Source organism: Ursus americanus, chromosome 29, assembly GCF_024610735.1.
Source record: "Ursus americanus isolate L20-20 chromosome 29, mUrsAme1.1.p, whole genome shotgun sequence".
Taxonomy (NCBI): domain Eukaryota; kingdom Metazoa; phylum Chordata; class Mammalia; order Carnivora; family Ursidae; genus Ursus; species Ursus americanus.
In genome coordinates, this window is record NC_142155.1 from 30,470,242 (window position 1) to 30,491,097 (window position 20,856).

Genomic DNA, 20,856 nt, shown 5'->3' on the forward strand with positions numbered 1-20,856 from the left:
TGTCACTCTGGTTTCTTTCACATCCCCCTCACTCTTAGCCCAGCAGAAAGTTCAACACCAGTGGTTTCGTGACCTGGGTGTTGTCGGCCAAGAGAGATAATTAAAATCTGTGGATGCCTGATCGAGCCAGGGTCAGAGGAGTAAGTTGGCAGGTAGGAGGGAAAAGAACTGGCCCAGAATGTCTTGGTGCTGCGTCTGTTAGTCGAGAAGAATGGCCGTGTGTTAGCACAGACGTGTTGTGTCTCTTTCCCTCCCGGCCATGTCTCTCATACAGCGAGTCACCAAGAAGGACCCCGATGGAGCATAAGGGACAGGGCTGAGTCTGTAAGTTACATCAGGATGGGACACAAAGCTCTGGGCTGTTGATTGTCTTATCTGGGGATGGGGCCTCGGAACTGGAGGTTCTGAGCACATCTCATTCTCTGCCGCACCTCGGATGTTTGAGGAATGTAACTGATGGAAAGTATGGGGTCGGGGACAGAGAGCAGACAGCTGTCACATTCGGTCCTGCACTAGCAAGAGTCATCATAGAGATGTCCTCGCATGGGGCAGGCATGGTATGAGGCATTTGTCCCTGCATAATCTGAGTCAGGCCTTACCATGGTTTTAGGAAGATTAGGGATCTTCATCTCACAGTTGAGATGAGAAAACTGAAACTCAGTGGACGTTGAGGAACTTGCCCAAGGTCACACTTCTTTGTAAGTTCCAGGATCAGGGATGTTCCCAAGATTTGTGGGGTCTGAAGCTGATAGAATAAATACAAATGAGGAATTTTAAAAAATCAAGTTCAAGGCTTTGGAAGGGCCCCATGGGATGAAGGGAACCGAAGCTCAAATCTGAGCAGGGTCATAGTAAATCCATGCTGGGCAGGGTCGAAATTTAAACACAGGCTTAGCTCCAGGCCACGTGGCCCCTACCCTGCTGCCTTGCCTCCTCTTCTCTCTACAGTGATTACCACCAACGGCCCCCTTCACATTCCTGATCAGAAATACACAGACTCGAACTATGACATTGACGCCCAGAGGACATCCTCAGCACATGCCCCCTTGGGATGTCACGTGAATGTCGCAGCTACGGTGTAAGGCGACAGCCATGCCCGCAGCCACACTTCATCCTTCCACCCCAAGGGCTCATGGACACATAGTTGAGATGTATACAAAACTGTCCTCCCAAGGAGCTCCAGTTGCTCTTCCAGGCCTCTTTTACCAAATGTCATGATCTTTCCCACACCGGGGAATTTGCCTACACATTCACGCAGTGGCCTTTTCGGGTCCCCAGCGGGCATTTTGGAATTACAATCTGCAACGTTTCATTTCCCTTCATCCCTCTCTGTCCCTTGAATTGATAAACTGTGGGTCCGATTCCAACAGGCACTCTATTTGATTTTTCCTTTCTCCATTATAATGAAGATTTTGTCATAATCGCCATAACAGAAAGGGGTAGAGGGATTTAAGGAAGCAAACAAACCCAATATAGATCACAAGTGCTTCGGCGGAGGGGGCGTGGGGAGCATAATAACTATTGTTCGGTACCCACCCTCTGCTATTGTCCTTGAATAGGCTTGCAATCCCATCCTAGTCTAGACAATTACTAAGGGGAATACAAGCATTTTTCCCAGCCCTGCTCACTCTCTTCTCCCAAACTGGAAACACAAAGCAGATGATGAAGTCCAAGTTCAAATGCCACACCAGGGAGAAGGAAATATTGAGAAACTACATCCAACCTCCAGTCTGTTTTCAAACATTCCAGTAAGCGTTCAATTGATTTATCTTGGGCTGGTGTTGTTTCATTGTCTCAAACAAAGGCCTTCTATGAAAAGACAAACTTGGGTTATGGGAGGAGTGGCTAGCAGAAGGCACATTTGGGAAAAAGTAAATAAGGGTCCAGTCCTCTGGGCTCTTGCCCCGGGGGCAGCATCCCTCTTTCATCGGCCAGAATTCACATCAGGACTGAATCCTCTTACCTCGGGGTCACACTCTACACCAGAGTCTGGGAAAAACAGCCTTGGGGATGGGGTGATGACACAGGTGCGGTGGCTGGGGACCCGACCAGCCATCTCCTTCACCCCTGTCCTCGGAGCTTGGGTGGCCAGTGTTCTGAGCCTTGAATCGACTGTGAGATTCTCAATGGATTGGTTCCGAGTGATAGTGGATTTTAGCTGTTGTTCTTCTGAATATTTTGTTCTAATCTTGTGTCCAAATGAATTATTGGATAGGAAATTGTTGGGGCAAGACTGTCATAGTCTTCTGCCACATTGCTGTCCTTTGGATGTTCATTCTCTGAGCTGTGTCCATGACAGGTTTCCATGCAGTTGCGTCGGTACGTTTCTGGTGGAACCCTCTGCCTGGTGCACCGGCCCTTCCATTTTGGACATCTCCGATTTTGAGAACAGCCTTCTCTAGATTAAACTGAAGTATTGCCCTTCTGGTATCCGTCAGTCCTGTAGGGGCAACACCAAGCAGGGTGGTGTACTTTGCTATCTCGTGTCTTCCTGGAAGCCTTGTCCCCTCCCCTTCTCAGGTTGGGTCAGGTGGTGCTCCCAAGGTTAATGCTTCCACAAAGTCTGGTGCATATCTCTGTCCTAGGATTTCTAAGCAGTTATTTACTTAATTCAGAGCCCTTTCTTTCCACAAAATTATTATGTGGCTTAATTGTGGAATATTGGCAAAATATAAAGAAGCAAAATAGAAAATGAAAGTTGGCTATTATTGTATCTACTGGAGATAAGCACTCTAAAAACTTTGATATATATCCTAATGGTTGCAATTCTATATTTGTGTGTGTGTGTGTGTGTGTGTGTGTGTGTGTGTGTTTTAAGGATTAACTAGTGTTTATTGTGTGGTCAAGGTTTGCTTTTTCAGACCACTTAACACTTGTCTTCTGTGTTGTATTAATGGCTTCCAGGTATTCTGTAGTGTGTGGGAGATGGCAGTGTGACGGGGGGCACAGAAGTCAGGATAGGCTACTTTACTCTGAAGACCACTGGTTGTTTCCAGTAGCAGGAAGGTTGACTAAAGATTCGTCTTCTGCTGTTTCATTCCAGCCCTTGAGAGAGGCCTGACCAGAGCACTGAAGAAACTGGATGACTACCTGAACAACCCTCTTCCAGAGGAGATCGATGCCAACACTTGCGGGGACGAAGACAAGAGGTCCCGGCGCAAATTCCTAGATGGGGACGAGCTGACCCTGGCCGACTGCAACCTGTTGCCCAAACTCCATGTGGTCAAGGTAAGACAGCTCTATCTGCAGGTTGCTCGCCATATCCAACTCCATCATAGGCCAGCCTCACCTGCCAGGATGTGTCCAGGACAGTGCCACCTGTTGGTCCGGAGCCTGGGCTCTGAAGTCACAGGAATAGGAACCCAAAGTCAGCCTCCACTGCTTGCTGGCTGTATAGACTCTCTGGGCTTCAGTAAAACAGGAATATATTACTTACTTCTACTCTTATTTTTACTTCTTGGCTGGGTGAGTAAATATGGCGCAACGGTGCCTGGCGTATTGTAAAGGCTCAACACATAGTAGCTGCTGTTGTTATAACATGTGGTTACATATACATATATGTGTGTATGCATACATTTATATATATATATGAGAGAGAGAGCGTCTTCCTTGCCTGTGCCTCACAGGTTTTCACTGGCCACATCCCCACATCTCTATGTAGTTGCTTCATCTGCAACCTTCTCATTCCCTTTAGTAGCTTGCTAGAGCAGGCGTGTATCCTCTTCCTCATCTATCAGTTGAAGAGCTGGAGGCTGCAAGAAGTGACATCATTTTCTTGCCATGGTTGTCCTCACTGATCAACATCCACATGCAGTGTAATCCTGTCCTATAAGAATTCTAGGATCCGAGAGTTGGAAAGAAGGGAATTCCAAGGTCATCCCAAACTATCTTCCACCCCCCACTGGACCACTTTCCATGTGTCTATGACAGGCTTCCATGCAGCTGTCCCTGCACACTTCTGATGATGAAGAGCTCCCTGTCTAATGAGTCAGCCCTATCATTTTGGAAGACTCTGATCATTTAAACATCCTTCTTTTGGGGGGGGAGGGGCAGAAGGAGAGCGAGAGAGGATCTTAAGCAGTCTCCATGCCCAGCACAGAGCCCGATGTGGGGCCCTATCTCACAACCCTGAGATCATGACTTGAGCCTAAATCAAGAGTTAGAAGCTTAACTGACTGAGCTGCCCAGGCTCCCCTAAAAACCCCCTTCCTTATGTTGGGCCCAAACAGCCTCCCTGCTCCCCTTTGTTCTCTGGAGCAGTATGGAACCGGGCTGCTCTGTTTCACCTCATTTGAAGACAATAGTTGTGTGCCCTGATGTTCTTTCTCTAAACTAATGCTTCTTCTTACATCCTTTCCTGGCCCTCACCAGCCTAGAGAAACACACAGTGGGGCCATATTGCTAGACTGTTCTCTACTTTTATACACATTTATATCATATGTCTCAGCCAGACAATAAGCTCTGTGGGGTAGTGGCTTCTCCAAGCATGATGGTGGGTAAGTGGTGGCCCTTTCATAAATACTCATTGATTGACCATTGATCACCTCGCTTGTGTCTTTATCATACCATTTTCCTTCTGCCCTTCACTAAGAAGAATCAGATTCAATCATTGATCAGCTGGCTCTCTGCCTATTGTTTTCCAGCTGAAGTCCTCAGCTAGAAATGTGGGCTTCCCTCCAATCAGAGCACAACCAGCTTGAACTGAAATCTGAGTTGCGTAAGCACCGGTGTTCCCACGGGGACTTGGTCAGAGCCAGAGACTGGGTGGGAATCCCGCATGCCATTGCTGATGGGCCGGGAAAATGCCATCTATTAATATGAAGACACTTTGGGTTCGGGGCCAAGCCAATGGTTACTTGTAAGTCCAGCCAAGCTACATGTCTTTGAAGTTATTAATTACTGCAGGTCCCACCACACCCCGGGAAACATCTTTTATTCTCTTTTCCTGAGGAACAAGTGGCACCATGGGGGATGATATGATTCCAGTTCAGTCACACGTGATGTAATGGAAAGACCCCCATTCAGAAAGTCACGAGACCCACGTCCTAGTCCTGTATCTACCACCCACTAACAGCATGAGCTGGGGCAAGTCATTGACTCTTTCTGGAATTCATTTTTCTCATGCCTCAATGAAGAGATATTCCTTCTTGCCTCTTTCTTCTCTCTTCCTTTACTCCTTCTTTCTTCTGTCTTACCCAAACGTATATTGCCACCCACTCAAGAATTTCCTGTCTAATAAGGTAAACGAATGGACCCCCCCAGGCCCTGTGCTTCATCCTGCCAGTCCTCCAGTTCCTCCCAGCCCCAAACAACGATGTTCCGCCCGTGTCCTTGGACGGAGTTCAGTGAGCTGTTCACTTGGAGAAGCTGGGGATCAGAGGGAGGACAGCCTTCGAGGGGACAAAGGCTGGGCCTCGCCTTCTGTCTCCTTGGATTTCTGCTGATCCAGCTTATCAGATCCCAGAGACCTGGCAAAGCCCCGTCGTGCAGAAAGAGTGAAGGAGGAGCCAAGTCAGGCCTCCAGTTTGGCTCCTGATGCCAAAACCTAATCTGGGCTGTGGGAGCTAACTGTTTTCATATGAAAGAGCAAATTCAGACCATGAGCATGGAAGTTCCTGTGAACATCAGAGCCCCGGGTGCGCATCCTCGCCCGTGCGCTCTCGCGCTCTCTCCCTCTCCTGCCTGGCTCTCGTCCAGGTTCCTCTTCATTCTCCCTGAGAGCCTGGTTTGAACTCTCGCTGTCTGGCTCCCTTCGAGTCCTCATCTCCTCAAGGCAAGCCAACATGTGAGGAAAGACCCAGCAATGTGGCCAAGGCTCAGGGCTTGCGGATCCGGGCAGGGAGGGGCACGGAGGGCCTTCTGGAGTGGCCCCTGGGACCCCTGCCTGGCACAGTGACCTGCTTCAGCCCCTGGAGCGAACAGGAAAGGAGACATAAGCACAAGTATATATCCATAAGTTGCCCTTCTGCTGTTTTAAATCTCATACTGCATCCTTTATTTTTTTGAAGATTTATTTATTTATTTATTTATTTATTTGACACAGAGAGAGAGACAGAGACAGCCAGCGAGAGAGGGAACACAAGCAGGGGGAGTGGGAGAGGAAGAAGCAGGCTCCCAGCTGAGGAGCCTGATGTGGGGCTCGATCCCAGGACCCTGGGATCATGCCCTGAGCCGAAGGCGGACGCTTAATGACTGAGCCACCCAGGCACCCCAATAGCGCATCCTTTAAAAATGAAAACAACTCCCAGCATGGAGAGACTCGAGGCCACTCCATCTGTCGGTTTGTGACCCGCCGCTCCTGTACCGACTTGCCCCTTAGTCAGGGCAGCTTCTTTTCAAAGCCTCCTGGGCAAACCCAAGGGACCCTCACCGTGCAGTGAACAGGGGGAGGTCAAGGAGAACTGGCAATGGGTGCTGGCCCCAGCGTTTGCTTTCACCTTTGCTTCTTAGTCACACCGAAGCTAGGCAGAACATCGTGGGGATGCCTTCTTTGGTGACCACCCCAAGCCAATTCTATTAACCGAGAGCATTTAATAGAAAGAGCAGTGAGTACTGAAGAACTAGGAAGGCAAAATGTACCATGAGGTGCCACCTTCCTGAGGCAGGGGAGGCAAACAGAAGAGGTCGCAAGGATCTAAACTTGGAAACTTAGATGAAGGGCCCCCGCAGAGCCGAACTCGGACCTCTGAGGTGGGGCACTGCTGAGCTGCGACTGGGGTCTGAGTTGAAGGGATGGCCCAGGGCTCTGGCCCCCAACCCCTGCAGTGGGGTCACTGTTGTGCGTTGGCCTCTCTCAGCCAGGGTGAGGACACTGGTTCCACCAGTGATGGCAAAACAAGAAAACTGGACTCAGCTGCCCTCGCGGGAGCAAAGGAGCATCTGATGGGAACAGGATGCCCAGGCCAGAAAGGAGTGGCCCTTCTCCCTCCTCCAGCCTTGCTGACTCTCTCTCTAGCGCCCCCTCTTGGCAGATCCTAACAGGGAGCCACTGGCGGAACAGGTGTAATTTGCAGAGTCCAGGCCCCAGCGACCAAACGTCCCAGTCCCAGCGTCCCAGCGCCCCAAAGAAACAAACACAAGGATGATTTGGAGATAAGGAACAATAGCTGGGTAACTGACACACAAGGGATTCTGAATACAGCCCTTCCTTTCTTATTTGCATATGGCTGGGTGGCCATGTGGAGAGAAGGGAAGGACTGTCATGGGAATACCAGGCCCAGCAGAAGGAATAGAGTCAATGATATTGTAATAGCGTCCTATGGTGACAGATGGGAGCTTCCCTGCTGGTGAGCAGGGCGGAGCATATAGACTTGTCCATACAGAGCATATGGACTACGGGGTGCACCTGAAACGAATGTGACATTGTGTGTCAATTACACTCGAAAGAAAAAGAAAAGCAAGGACTATAATAAACATTAGTGATTACTCAAAAGATATCGGTTGAATTAATTCATTTCCTGTGCCACACTGTGTAACCCATTTTTGCTCTAATGGCCTCAGTCTGCTCATTGCTAAGGATCTTCAGTCTCCACAATTAAGTGAGTTTCTTACATTTGACTCTAGATGCACTTTGATTTAGGATACCCGAAGATAGTAAAGATGTAATACAGCTGTTTATTGAATCCTTACTTATTGAACTTCTCTTTGCCTTACTTTCCTCATCTGTAAAATGGGAATATAATACACTCTTCCTTATAGAGTTATTTAGGGGTTTAAGATGCTTGCATGTGCTTAAAACAGCCTGGAGCAGAGCACATAGTAAACACATGCTCGCTAGTGCCGCTACTCTTATAAACTGTGTTATTGAGAGGCGCCTGGGTGGCCCAGTCAGTGAAGCATCTGCCTTCAGCTCAGGTCATGATCCCAAGGTCCTGGGATCGAACCCCGCATTGTCACTGGGGCCTCCCTGCTCAGTGGGGAGCCTGCTCCCCCCACCCTTGTACTCTCGCTCTCTCTTAAATAAATAACATCTTTTTAAAAAAATCTTAACGTTATTATCAGGCAGCATAGAAATGAAGAAGCTGGGGTTCCTGTCCTTATACTGCTCACAAGCTAGGGAAGAGCTAGGATACTGAAGCAGGAACTGAAATTTGGAATAGAACAGGGCTTACTATTGTAACAGAACTTCCAAACCGATGCAGGAGAAGGGAAGGGGAAAATGCATGCTCCTTGGGAATGTGGTCACACTGATGAGGCTGAGTTTTTCATGCAATAGGTCAGTGCTGTGTTCACTCAGCACAGCTTTCCAGGGAACCCTGAACATCACTGGCACCAAAATGAAGATGAAAGCCCAGAGTAGTTGAACTCGGGGATTCTCTGAGGGGGAAGATCCCAGGGCCCGCAGCCTGAAGACCTCTCTAAAAAGAAAGCAAGGGAAGGAGTCAGAAGTCAGTGCCTTAGGAGAGAGACTACTCTTTGCTATTCCCACTCCGGCTCCAAAGAGCTAGAAGCAAGACCAGCTAATGTGCGGAGCCCAGCATGCTGTATCAATAAAGGGGCCCCTGTTAAAAAGTACTCAGAATTTCCAGATGGTGACAGCAGAGCATTGAACCAAAAGCAAGCCCTTCTGAGTTTGAGGCCCCATGTCACTACACAGGTCACCCCCTCTGCATGCAAATGGGCAAACGATGGGCCTCAGTGAATTATCATAGGAGATAATGTTTCTTGAGCACTCAGTATAAGCCAGCCACTCCTCTAAGCATTTTATGTGTATTAACGAATCTGTTACTCCAAGGTAGGTCCTATTATTACCTTCACTTTAGAGATAAAGAAATTGGGCCTCAGGGAGGCTAAGTCACTAGTCCAAGGTCACACAGCTGTTATGTAGTGCAGTAAAATTGACGATCCAGTTAGCGGGGATCCAGAGCCCATGGTCTTAACACTATGTTACTGTTTCAGTACAAACAGCCCCTCCCCCGAACACCCGTCCACAGCCCCCACAGGTGGCAAACTCCGAAGAGAATAGAAATCACGATTTGTTCACTCCCACATCATACCTGGAGCCTGCATGTACATTCCAACATCTAACTTACTTTTTATGCTTTTTGTTCTCCCCTATAAATAAGGGTGTTTATGTAAAAAAAGTGGATGAGGGGAAAAGATTTATAATTCTATCAGTCAGACATAACCACTGGTAATATATTGGTATATATACTTCCAGTCACTGCACATATTTCTCCAAATGCATTCTACTGCACTTTTTAAAAATTTTTATTTATTTATTAATTTGTTTGCACTGCACTTGAAACTTAACAATCTTTTTTTTTCTTTTAAGATTTTATTTATTGATTTGAGATAGAGAGAAAGAATAAGAGAGAGCATGAGCAGGGGACAGAAGGGGAAGCAGACTCCCCACAGAGCAGGAAACCCGATGTGGGACTTGATCCCAGGACTCTGGGATCATGACCTGAGCCAAAGGCAGATGCTTAACGGACGGAGCCACCCAGGCACCCACTTAATGATCTAGAAGAGTTTTCCAGATGCCTGGGACTTCCTGTGCAGCATCATTTCTAAAGGCTCTCCAGTCTGGCACTGTATGATAATGCATTTATCCATGTACCTATTGCTGGACATTTCTTTCCCTGCCATTTTTTTTACTATTGCATTTTTTACTCTTCGTCCGTGATCACACATAGGCAGCTAAATCTCTGTGATGATTTCCTAAGGAAAAATCCCTCGTAGCAGAATGCCTAGGTCAAAGGGCAAAAAATATATATATTACGAAATAAATAAGTGTAGAGAGGATGGAAAGAAGGCAGCACCCCCACCTTGCAAGACGAACATTTTGCCGCCGGCCCACCGTGCTGCGCGCGGGGTCTCCCCCACCCTGCACGCACGCGGGGTCTCCCCCACCCTGCACGCACGCGGGGTCTCCCCCACCCTGCACGCACGCGGGGTCCCTCCCGATGGTTTGTCTCGTGCCTTCACGCCATCTCTGTGCTGCCGTCTGTGTTGTAGATCGTGGCCAAGAAGTACCGCAACTACGATTTCCCGGCCGAGATGACGGGCCTGTGGCGGTACCTGAAGAACGCGTACGCCCGGGACGAGTTCACCAACACCTGCGCGGCCGACAAGGAGATCGAGTCGGCCTACGCCGACGTCGCCAAGCGCCTCAGCCGGTCCTGAGCTGGGCCACCTTGCCCCACCGCTGGCAGCAGAAGGACTCGGCTTCTCCCAAAGGAACCCCGGCCTCACAGACTCCCCTTCCGCGTTTTGTCGCTGGCCTCCTGGGACTCCAGCCTGCCGTGTCTTACGGAGGTCCGAGCCCACCCCATCTGACCACGCCGGCATCTGCAAGCAGAAATGTAGAAATGTGAAGCTCTCAGCCTTTGGGCCCGGTCTGGGTTTCAGTGTGTGTCTGGGGTCAGGGCTGGACAACCCACCCAGGGGACTGTCCCTGGCCCCTCCGCCAACATCAGAATCAATGCTCAGCTGCGTTAGGAACATGCAGCCCCGTGTCCCCTTCTCCCCTCCTCTTGGTTGGTAGCAGCCAAGGACAGATGCCATGGTAGTTCTTACTAGAAAGACAGTCTCTGCGTTTGCGGGAGTGAATGGAGGACAGGCAGGCTGTGGATTTGCCAGTTGGCACCCACACCTTCAGTCCCTCTCTGCTTTCTGATGCTCTGGTCACACCGGGCACTGAAGACCAGGCTGGAAAACCATTTCAGACCGTCTCTTTTGGCTGCAGTGTTGAGAAGGTCACGATGCTCTTGTGTATCTGGCTGACACCAACCTCTGGTTCTAAACTGTCCAGGCCTTTTGAGGGAGGGAAACTGGCATGCAGTCGCAAATCAGGGGACTGGGAAGGGGAGGAGGAGCAGTGTCGATGCCAAAAGACCCACGGGGTCTACCAGCCATGGGGGTTGCTTGCTTCGGGGTAGTTTTGTTGGAGATGACATGCCTGGGTTTGATTGTTTGACCCACAAGTGAATTTTGGTCTGTGAGAAAGCAGTTGGGAGGTGGGGGGTGGGGGAGGAGGGGTTGGAGATAAAGAAGTTCTTTATGAGGCTCGATGTTCCCTGGGAATCTTTCACACAGGTCTTCTCTCTCATGATCTCACTAAATCTTGAACTGCTGATGTCAACCTTAGAGCAAAACCCCAAGAATTGGCCAAAACTGACTTTCCAGTCTCTTCAAGTTGTTCTGGAATGCGGGTCTGCCAGCCAGGTGGGGGTCCTGGCTAATCTGGCTGCAGCCTCTGGTGGGTGAGAGATGGCAAGATCATGGAACACCTTAGGAAGAAAGTCCATGGGCCTTTCTGACTGGGAAACCATGTGGTTTGGGCTTGAAGTAAAGTAGATGCCCTATCTGGGTTAATTTTCCTGCCATCTCACTCACCTGCCAGATGAAGAAGGAACGTTTTTTAGCTAATATTTCACTCCTTAGTCGTTTTCCTTGAGTTTCACCTCCTTCAAAGCTCACCTGGCTCAAGCCTGGGGACCTATGCAGAGGAAACTAAGAAAAATGAGCTAATCGTCAGCCCTCTGCCCTAGTGATGCCCTGTGAGAAAAGCCACCCTCCATAGACGGTCCCCTTCAGCAGGCCTCCCATCCGGGCTGCCCGCGGGTAGAGTGAAGCTCCCATGTGCCAGAAAACCTGGGACCCGGCTCATTGTTCAGGAAGGTCAGGGCAGCACGGTCCTTTCCATAGAAACATTGGCATATGCTCACCCCAGCAACCCCCAGACGGACCTGCCTCCAGGGATCTCTGAAGAAATCACATGGCCCACTGATCTGAGTAGAGGGGAGGAAGCAGGAGCCCCTTGAGCCCGCTGAGGAAGACGAGATTTCTCAGTAGGACGTTTTATTAGCCTGAGAGCTTTGCAAGGGCAGGAGGCGTTGATTCATTCCCACCCCTAAAGGAAGCTTCCCAGGGACTCCCTGGGAACTTAGCTCCCAGACATGTTTAAAAAGGAGCATGGTGAGGAAACAGTTCTTTTTACTGCAGGGAAAAGCCCCGAACTGGCCTCTTGGGAGATGAAGTCTTGAATGATCCCAGAGGACTTTTAATTAGTGTAAATCCTGCTGTCCTCAGAAACCCTTCCCTGGGTTTAGCAACACAGGAACGATGACCTAAGAGGCAGTTTACTTTCCAGAGACCCACAGTGGTGCTTTTCTAGAAGCACTTCGGTGTAGCACAGCCAGCAGGACAGAGAAAACAGGCCCCCAGGTGGCCCAGCTCCCGGCTAGGGCTTGTCTGGTACTAATAACTGATCTGAGAGTCAGAAGTCAGCCATTGGCAAGTCTTTAAAAACAGTCTTTAAAAACAAAGAAGCCAAACTGAATCAACATTGTTGTTTTTAGATGTTCCTTCTGTGGTTGACTTAGTTTTACATAAATAACGATATTAAGGCACCAGTGAGGGGGGGCAGTTACACGATCAATTATAACCATTGAAAATAGGGGATGGAGTTACAGATGGAAAGCACTTCTGAGTACTTAATTCAGGAATATCTTTTTATTTCAATAGATTATTACATAATACATCTGACTTTTGATTGAGAGCTTTAATGTCTTATGACCAGATTAAGCAGAATATTTTTAAATAATAATAATATTACCTTCTGATTATTTTTTCCAAAAGAGATTTTTCTCCAGATCCTTCAGCCTCCCTGGGCTTTGGCCACAACCCTGTCACATACACAGCAAATCATCTTCAAGTATCAGTATCATGAGGTCCTTAGGAGTCTCCAGAATCAACTCAGGGAGTACTGAAGGTTTGCAGTTTGGACTCCAGAGTTTTAAGACAGGACGTCACCCTATCATTGGTCTTGAATGAATCCTGATCCCTTGAAAAGCTTTTCAGTGGCATTTGAAAGGGTTTGGATTGAGATCCTATTTTATTTTGGATTTATTTTTCTCCTTTGACTTTCAGGTCACTATTTTATTTTATTTTTGTGGGATAGCATAGTGGGAGGCTGAGGCAGAAAGAAGACTCAAACTCAGAATAACTGTGTTGAATTTACCCATCTATCAGGTTGGCCCAGAGAGAAGGTATTGGGTAAGATTTTAATAACCTTAAATGATGAGCTGGATAATAAAAGCTTGAGTGTTCTAGAGCATGGTTCAGTCTATTGTGTGTCTTTGTCTCCTGGTAAAGAAAGTCAAACGCCTGACTACTCAGAATCACAGGCTTTGAAAAGCCAAACACACTTATTTGGCCACACCACCTCAGACTGGTTCCAGCTTCCCAGGAAATGCCAGTGTCCTGTGTTCACATCTCCTGCTGGTGCGGCCAGCAAGGATCTTGGTCTTTTCATTAGAAAAAGGCTTCACCAAGAATGAAGTTTCCTTCAGAATGCCCACTGGCCATTCTGCACAAAGACAACACCAAGCATCTTCGCATTGTTGCAGGATGAATCGAGCCTGGAAGACCTTGAAGACCTAAGAATCCCAGGAATCCGGAAGGCCTAGACAAATAGAATTAAAAGAGCGGCAGAGTCAGGAAGGTACAGGTCTGTCTAGTAAGAGTTTTCCATCGTGAGAAACCAGTGAAGAGTCTGCCTAAAATTAAACTGGTCTAGAGGCAGCAGGAATCCAGTAGGTATTTCCGTGACCCACTGCTATTCCCAGCGGCCAGGAGCCATTTATGTAACAGAGTGAATCAAGGTGCCGTTGTCTCTCTCCTTGGAAAGATGAAGTATCAACTTATTATTAAAACTAAGTTCAGTGATTCCTAAGGGATCACTTCCTTATTTTTTCACATGCCATTAAAAAGAATCGTAAGCGTTCGAGAGAGAAACGGGCATGTGAAGCATCCTAGTTCTAAAGTTAGGAGAACAGACATCACATCTTTGGCCTTGGAGCCTTTTCTGCAAACAAGACCCATTTTCTTCTATCCAGTGCTTTTCAGCATTCAAACGCTGTCTACCTTTGCCAGTATTCTTCTCCTGGCTTAGTTTCAGGATGCTTTCCTTTCATCATGAGGTATGATCCAAAGTGTGCATCATTTTATTTAATGTTACTTGAGAAATTAGATCCAATGCTCCCCTCACCAACCAAAAATGAAATGAAAGATTGCCTCATTATAGGGATGGGCTAATCTCTCTTTCTATAAAACCAGTCTGGTTGGTTTTTTCTTTTTTTTTCTGTTTTTGTTTTTCTTTGAAAAACATAGTTTAAGGGATCCAATTATCTGAGATATTTTATGCATAGTTAGAAATTTCACAATAATGATTATGCATATACTTAAAATATAAAATATCCAGCTGATGTTTGAAATTTGTCTAACTTTCCTGACCTCGTGTTTGTCCCATTCTAAAAGCTGGGGGTCAACTAATTTAGCAAAAGATGCCTAGCTTTTGTAAAAGAACAAACATTACATTTTATAAACACACTCCAAATGATGGTTACTTGATTTCCTCAAGACCTTTAACTGTGGTAACAAAATAGCAGGACTTGCTTTCAAGCCTTAATAAATATAAGTTGCCTTTTAATGAAGATATTGCTGAATGTTTTCTTCATGAATCTGAACCAGTTATAAATTTGTTTTCCAGTCTTGGTGGGTAATGACTGATTCCAATAAATTTGGTTTATTTTCAACTATTACAAAAGTAATCATCAGACTGCTTATTTGAGATGGGGATTTCCTATGTCGTTTTAAATGACAAATGTGGACTACCTTTTTTTTTTTCCAAATAAAAGTTATTCTGTTTTCCCATTATAGAAGAGAATATGTTCATTATTCTTAAAAATCAAAAGCAAGTACAAAGAAAAAGAAGAAGAAGAAAAGGAAAAGCAAGAAGTTTGTGACCCAGTCATCCAAAAATCAATTTTTGTTTTAGCAGGGCTGAATTCTATCATAGAACATGGGCTGGGTTAAAAAAAAATACTGATGTTCCTTCCTGGTTCTCACTTCAATTTCTTATCTGTATCATTATACCTGGGGGTAAGCCAATAGTGACAGTCCAGGTATGGTTTAAGAAGTACTTTAAAATACTGGTCTACCTGCACCCAAAGCTCTCTCTTTGCCCACAATGGCCTGGCCCTATCAGTGTTCCTGGCCTAAATTCCCACCCCTAGAACACCACTGACTCTAGATCAAGGCCCTCAGAGCCTTCAGTAAGTTTTACCTGAAGCCAACATTGATACCTGATGAAGCCCTCTATGAGCATTCACAGATCCCTAGGTTATCCGAGCTCTGTCAGAACAGCTTCTTCTCACCTCGGAAGGGATGAAACACCTGATTCAGGGAACAAATCCTGCTGGGAGAGGTGGCCTGGAGCTCAGAACATGGTGTTGATGGTCTCCCTCCATCCCGACCACCCTGTGTTCCTCTGGCAGGGCTCTGATTGGGTCAGGGGTCTTCCTCCCCACCCCTTCCCATCCCCATCCTCACAGGACTCAGGTAAACGTTGTTCCCACCCCAGTTCCAAGGGGTGAACCCTGAATGGTCTGAGTCTGTCCTCCTGACTGTGGCTGGTTTTGGAGTGGGGTCTTGACCAAGTTCTACCCAGTATTGGGAGAAGAGATTTGTTTGGGAACTTCTGAGAAAGATCTTGTTCTGAAGAAGTGGCTCCTTAAGTCACTGCCTCTGACTGTGGGTTTGAGGCCTGGAAATGCTGCCACTCTTGGAGACCAGGAGGGCCAAGCATCCGGCAATGCCCTGCAAAAGGCGCCAAGAGTGGGGAGAGTCCATCTCCTGATGGAACCATGGAGCTGCTCAGTCAGCCCACTGTGATCCTGGCTCCAACTCTGCACGTCCTATTCCGTAATCCATCCTGGGTTGTTTGAGGGGGTTGGTTGGTTTGTTATTACGAGCCGCCGAAGGCATTTGAAGTGGTGGATGAGCCAAGTTTGTTGTCACTATTGCTGTTGTTGTTTTTAATAGCCGGTTCGGTCATCAGAGTGCTCAGGCGGGACGTGTTCCATGTTTCCATTGTTCGCTCTGCAGGCTGACCAAGGGCTGGGAGCACGGGAGACTTCATCTCTCTGTAGCTTGGTTTCCTTAATCGTGCTGTGATGAAACCAAGGGGCGCGTGAGTGGCCGTGCCTCTGTCTGGCATTGAAATGGAGTCCTGTTCCAGAAAACCTGCCAAGAAGTGAACTTGGAAATTAGAGTGTCTCATTATACTTACAAGTGATGTGAGCTGTGTCTCTTCCATTTTTATGTCTAGTAGCTAACGTCCCCAGAATTCCCAGTAAGTTTTACCTTATGGGAAAATGCCTGGGGTATCAGACTCGGGGAAACTCAGGGTGGAAAACAGGAGATCGGACTTCTAATCCTAAATCCATCATTACGTTATTACATGAACTTGAGTAAAGCCCCGTTTCCCCAACAGGGTTACTAAGGCCCCTTGTCTGGGATGATGAATTCCCTGATGAAGAGTGCTTACAGGTGATAAAGGGTTATAAAGGGAAATGACCTTTCAGCCAATTGGAACCGTCAGTCTGTTGGAAGGTCTCACTGTGGTCCTTTGTAATGGAAAGAAGCAACATAGGTATTAGAAACTGGTGGGTTTTTTTTTTTTCTTTTAAAGTAAACTTCAGTCTATCTTGGAATCAATTCACATCTATGTCAGTTTCCTGTCTTTTTAGTCTCCTTTCAATGACATCAACACCTATGTGCAATGAAAATGACCTTGGGACCCTGCAAGTAGGTTCATTAAGCTGCAGTTGTAAACTGCAGAAAATAAAGCAGATCAAATTTTGGAAAAATTGTCAATAAAAAGTATGGAAATTCAAAAAAAGTTTGAGCTTAACCTCCCTTTAACTAGACTATTTTGATGCCCAGAAACTTCTTATCTCTAAACATATAGAGGACTCAGAGTCTAGACCACACGAGGTCCAGGATACAAATACTGTAACGGGGGCCAGCATAGCACCCACCCATGGAGCTGCACTTGGCTGTGTGTCTGGAATTGTGCCTGTATATTAGTTATTCCTCACCACCCTTTCTTTCCCCAATTAAATACCAAGCTCCTTTAAGTGATGGAGTGTAGATTATCCAATTTGTGTACCACGCCTCGCCTTGTCTAGCACTCAGCAAATGTTATGTGCTGAAAAATAGTTATTAGTGGTTGACTGGGGAGATCACGAGACAGTATTCTAGGCTTCTGGGTTCACCTCGTATCTCATTCATCACCTGCCTGCCGTCCCTGACACCCACTGCTCCAGAATTCTGGAAATGGAGTGATAACAGTGAGTCAAGGAGAGACACAGCCATCCGTGGACTTTGAACAAAGGGTCCTTCTAAGCAGTCTATACAGCGTTTCTTTGTCTGTCTGAAAAGATGAAAAGCTGCCTGATGCTTATTGGACTGCACGGTTGTGATGAGGTAGCAATTTAGCTGGTTTCCCAAGTTGGCCACAAAATTCTGTGTAGGTTGGGTGTTCTGTTTAGAAAGGGACTGGAAGCTTTGAGGTGAGGGTGACTCTGGATACTATCATTCTGGAACTATCTGGCTAAATATGAGTTAAACAAATACATCTTTTTTTTCTGAATATATGTTCATTAGAGAAAATTTAGAAAATGCAGAGAAGTGAAAGAGAAGAAATATACAAGAACAGCTGTAAGCCTTCTGCCCAGAGATGACCACCTTTAATGTGTAAATCATTCTCTTCTCAGACTTTTTCTAGTGAGATAGAAATATCAACATGAGTAATTTTTTTTTTTAACAAAAAGAGAGCTGTGATTGAGAACGGAAACCAATGAACTTTTCTGTCTCTATGATAAACAGTTATGGCTAAAGCACTTTTCCCTTTGCTCTGGAATAATACTGGGACTAGACACAAATCGTAACAAACTGGTTACTTGCTTACTTACTAGGACCAGCATGGTGCTCAATAATATTTACTTTAAGACCTTCCCTTGCTGTGCCCACCAATCCAAAGTTTTAGGTCCAAAAGTGCCCCATCCCAACCTGTTCCCTGCCTGGTGAGACCCACCTTATAAACACTGGGCTCTCGCTCTAAAACCCTGTAAATGTCCTCCCTGACTCCCTTCTTCTGAACTACTACTAAGACTCTATCAAAGAGGTGTTCTTTTTTTATTGAAATCAATCTAATAAATGTATGTTTTTTAAATCAAGGTTTTCTGGTGATTTTTCTCATTTGTTTTGTTTTGGTCATTGTCAACTAACACTCTGCATACTATTTTTCAATTTTGTTTTTCTTTTTTTTTTTACTCGTATATCATGAACATCTTTCCGTGTCTTTTTCATCTCCTGCATCATTCCTATGTATCGTAATCCATTAAACCAGCTGCCTATTATTTGGTCTTTAGGATATTTCTAAGTTCTTGCTCATAATTAATATTATAATGAAGTTCCGAGAAGCTAGGTTCTTCATTACCTCTATTTTCCCCTTCTGGAGGTGAAATTGCTAAATTAAAAGACATGTGTATTTTAAGGCACCTAAAATGTATTACTAGATTTGCCTCCAGATTGTTCCAAACTCACTCTCATATCAGAAGAATGCGAATGCTTATTTTCTTACATCATTGCCAGCATTGGGTTTCATCATTTTTCTTTTCTTCCCAATTTGAGAAGTGAAATATTCCTGATGGTTATCTATTTATCTTGTTGAGGATCTCTCCTAAGTGCACAATTCCACTTTCTCGACTGTCTTTGGTTTTCTCTCTCAGAAGGGAGTGTGCTAGTTTCCTCCTCTGCAATTTAGCTACTCCATCTCCAGGAAGCGGCCACATCTTGCAAGGAGTTGAGTATAAACTGGTTCTTGTCGCATTTGTTGCTGCCCTTTGGACTCCTTGGTGGAGATATATACATATATATATATATGTATATTAAACATACGTATTTAATATATATAATACATATGTTTAATATATGTATATATTAAACATACATATTTAATAAATATATCATGCATATTAATTAGATATAATTAATAATATAATAATTAATATATATTAATAAATATATATATTTAAAGATTGATTTGTTTATTTTAGAGAAAGAGAGAGAGAATGTAGGGAGAAGAGGCAGAAGAGAGGGTAAGAGAGTGAAACTCAAGCAGACTCCCCGCTGAGTGCGGAGCCCAAAGCAGGACTTGATCCCATGACTCTGAAACCACGACCTGAGGGGAAGCCAAGAGTTGGACACTTAACTGACTGCAACACCCATGCACCCAAGGACACTTGATATATGCAAATTCCTTTTTAAAGTAAAACATGAGAAAATTTAAAAAGAAAAAGAAAATCCTTACTTTTGGCAACATAAGGATTGCCACCCTAGATGAAACACAGTTTATACCCGGCCGGGATAGCCTCAAAGGTGTTAGGAACATTATGGGAAGCTGTGTATGTATTTTTGTGAGAGAGGCATGGGTCCACTCTGACTTATAGTTTTGGAAACGTTAGCATTGGACTTGTGAAGGCTATTTTCTGCCAGAAATTCATTGAACTTTTGGCCTTCAGAGTAAGGTCAGGCCTGTCCTTAAGGAAGTTGAGTGTGGATAAAGTGAAGAGAGAGATAAATGGTGAGTTGGGAGGCCCTGCCATGGGATTTATGAAAGTGTGATTGTAAAGTGATGCCAGAAAACCTGAAATCCCAAGTTCTGTATTTCTGGGGTGATGGTCTCCAGAATACTATGGCCTCTAAAGTAACACTCAAGAGAGAGATGGATCTTCAGTTTTAAGTTCTAGATTAATTAATGGGGAAAAGAGACTTTACATTCACCTGGAACCAAAGGACATTTGGAAAATGGTTGTCTTCATTCTTTCCTGTTGCCCCCACCCCATCCTCATGCCTCACACAACCCCTTGAGCACCATCTCTTGTCACAGTGCCAGGGATTCTCAAAGAGATTCTCAAAAAATCAAACCAAGATGGCGCTAATTTTCTGGCTCTTGATTTATCAAGATGCCATATAACCTGAAAACAAATGTTGAAGAAAGGTGATGAATGTAAAAGATCATGAGACTCTAACTGAACCATTGCACAATTAAGACCACAACAGGGCCAAGTTCAACAACCAAGAGAGACATGGAGCCCAAAAGCTATCATGTGGTTATTTAATTCTAGAAAGGGGAACTATATGAGGGTGTTGAGGGGGGTAATGAAAGGAGCGGTTAAAATGTAAATTGGCCACTAGAGACTATTTTAAAATGCTTTTTGGAGTACCTTGCAAGGGGCTCCAAAGTCAATAATAAAATATTCTATAAAAGCATCAAGGCAGAAAGCCAACTAGATAATCAGTGAGACCACTTGACCCAGAGCTACACTGAGAGATAAAATGGAGAGGTAGTTGTTTTTCTTCTTAACTCTCTAAAAATAAAGAAAGACTACAAGGACATCTTCACTTCCCCTTTTGAAACACATTCTCATAAATATGGACTTGAGCACAAATAGGACTGGGAGCAAAAGATGGCAACGAGAGGCATCCTGAGGGGGAAGCCACTGGGTAAAATTTATGTCTAAAAAGTGGGAATAAACTTCCCCAAGAGGGGCTGTAAAATGCCCCATATAGGTAAGAATCCAGCCCCAATTGCATCCACAGAATATTGGTTCTCTGAAATACCAGCCCATGGCTACTACGGCCAAACAGGCAGCCAAATGCTGGGCTCCTCTAGAACAGTGCTGGACACGACACACGAAGCTTTGTACTTCCTAGTGCAAAATCAGGGTGTGGTCGTTCCTGTCTGCTGTTTCGATGGACATATCCCAAGGAATATTAATGGCGGCAATAGTCACCATGTTGAATGCCTATCTTTGTGCCCTCCCGCGCTAAATAGTATGTATTGCAACTGCCTCAAATTCTTAGAGTATTCCCATAATGTATCCCATTTTTTTATTTACAGAAAGGGAATTGGAGGCCCACAGCCGTTAAGCAAGTAGCTAATGTTCACAAGCCAGCAGGAGTTAGGATTTCAACCCAAAAGGCCAACAGCAGGTATTAGAG

At 45.7% G+C, this 20,856-nt stretch overlaps 1 protein-coding gene across 2 annotated transcripts in view; it reads left to right on the plus strand.

The window, feature by feature from the left end:
• The window catches only part of CLIC5 (CLIC family member 5), a 152,682-nt gene extending 139,620 nt beyond the window's left edge, over window positions 1–13,062 (plus strand). For both annotated transcript variants that reach the window (XM_045801655.2, XM_045801662.2), the window contains exons 5-6: window positions 3,044–3,228; window positions 9,958–13,062. In XM_045801655.2, coding sequence (XP_045657611.2) covers window positions 3,044–3,228; window positions 9,958–10,125 — 353 coding nt within the window. In that variant the 3' untranslated portion in view covers window positions 10,126–13,062. The remainder of the gene's footprint in view (window positions 1–3,043; window positions 3,229–9,957) is intronic.
• The last annotated feature ends 7,794 nt before the right edge of the window (window positions 13,063–20,856 follow it).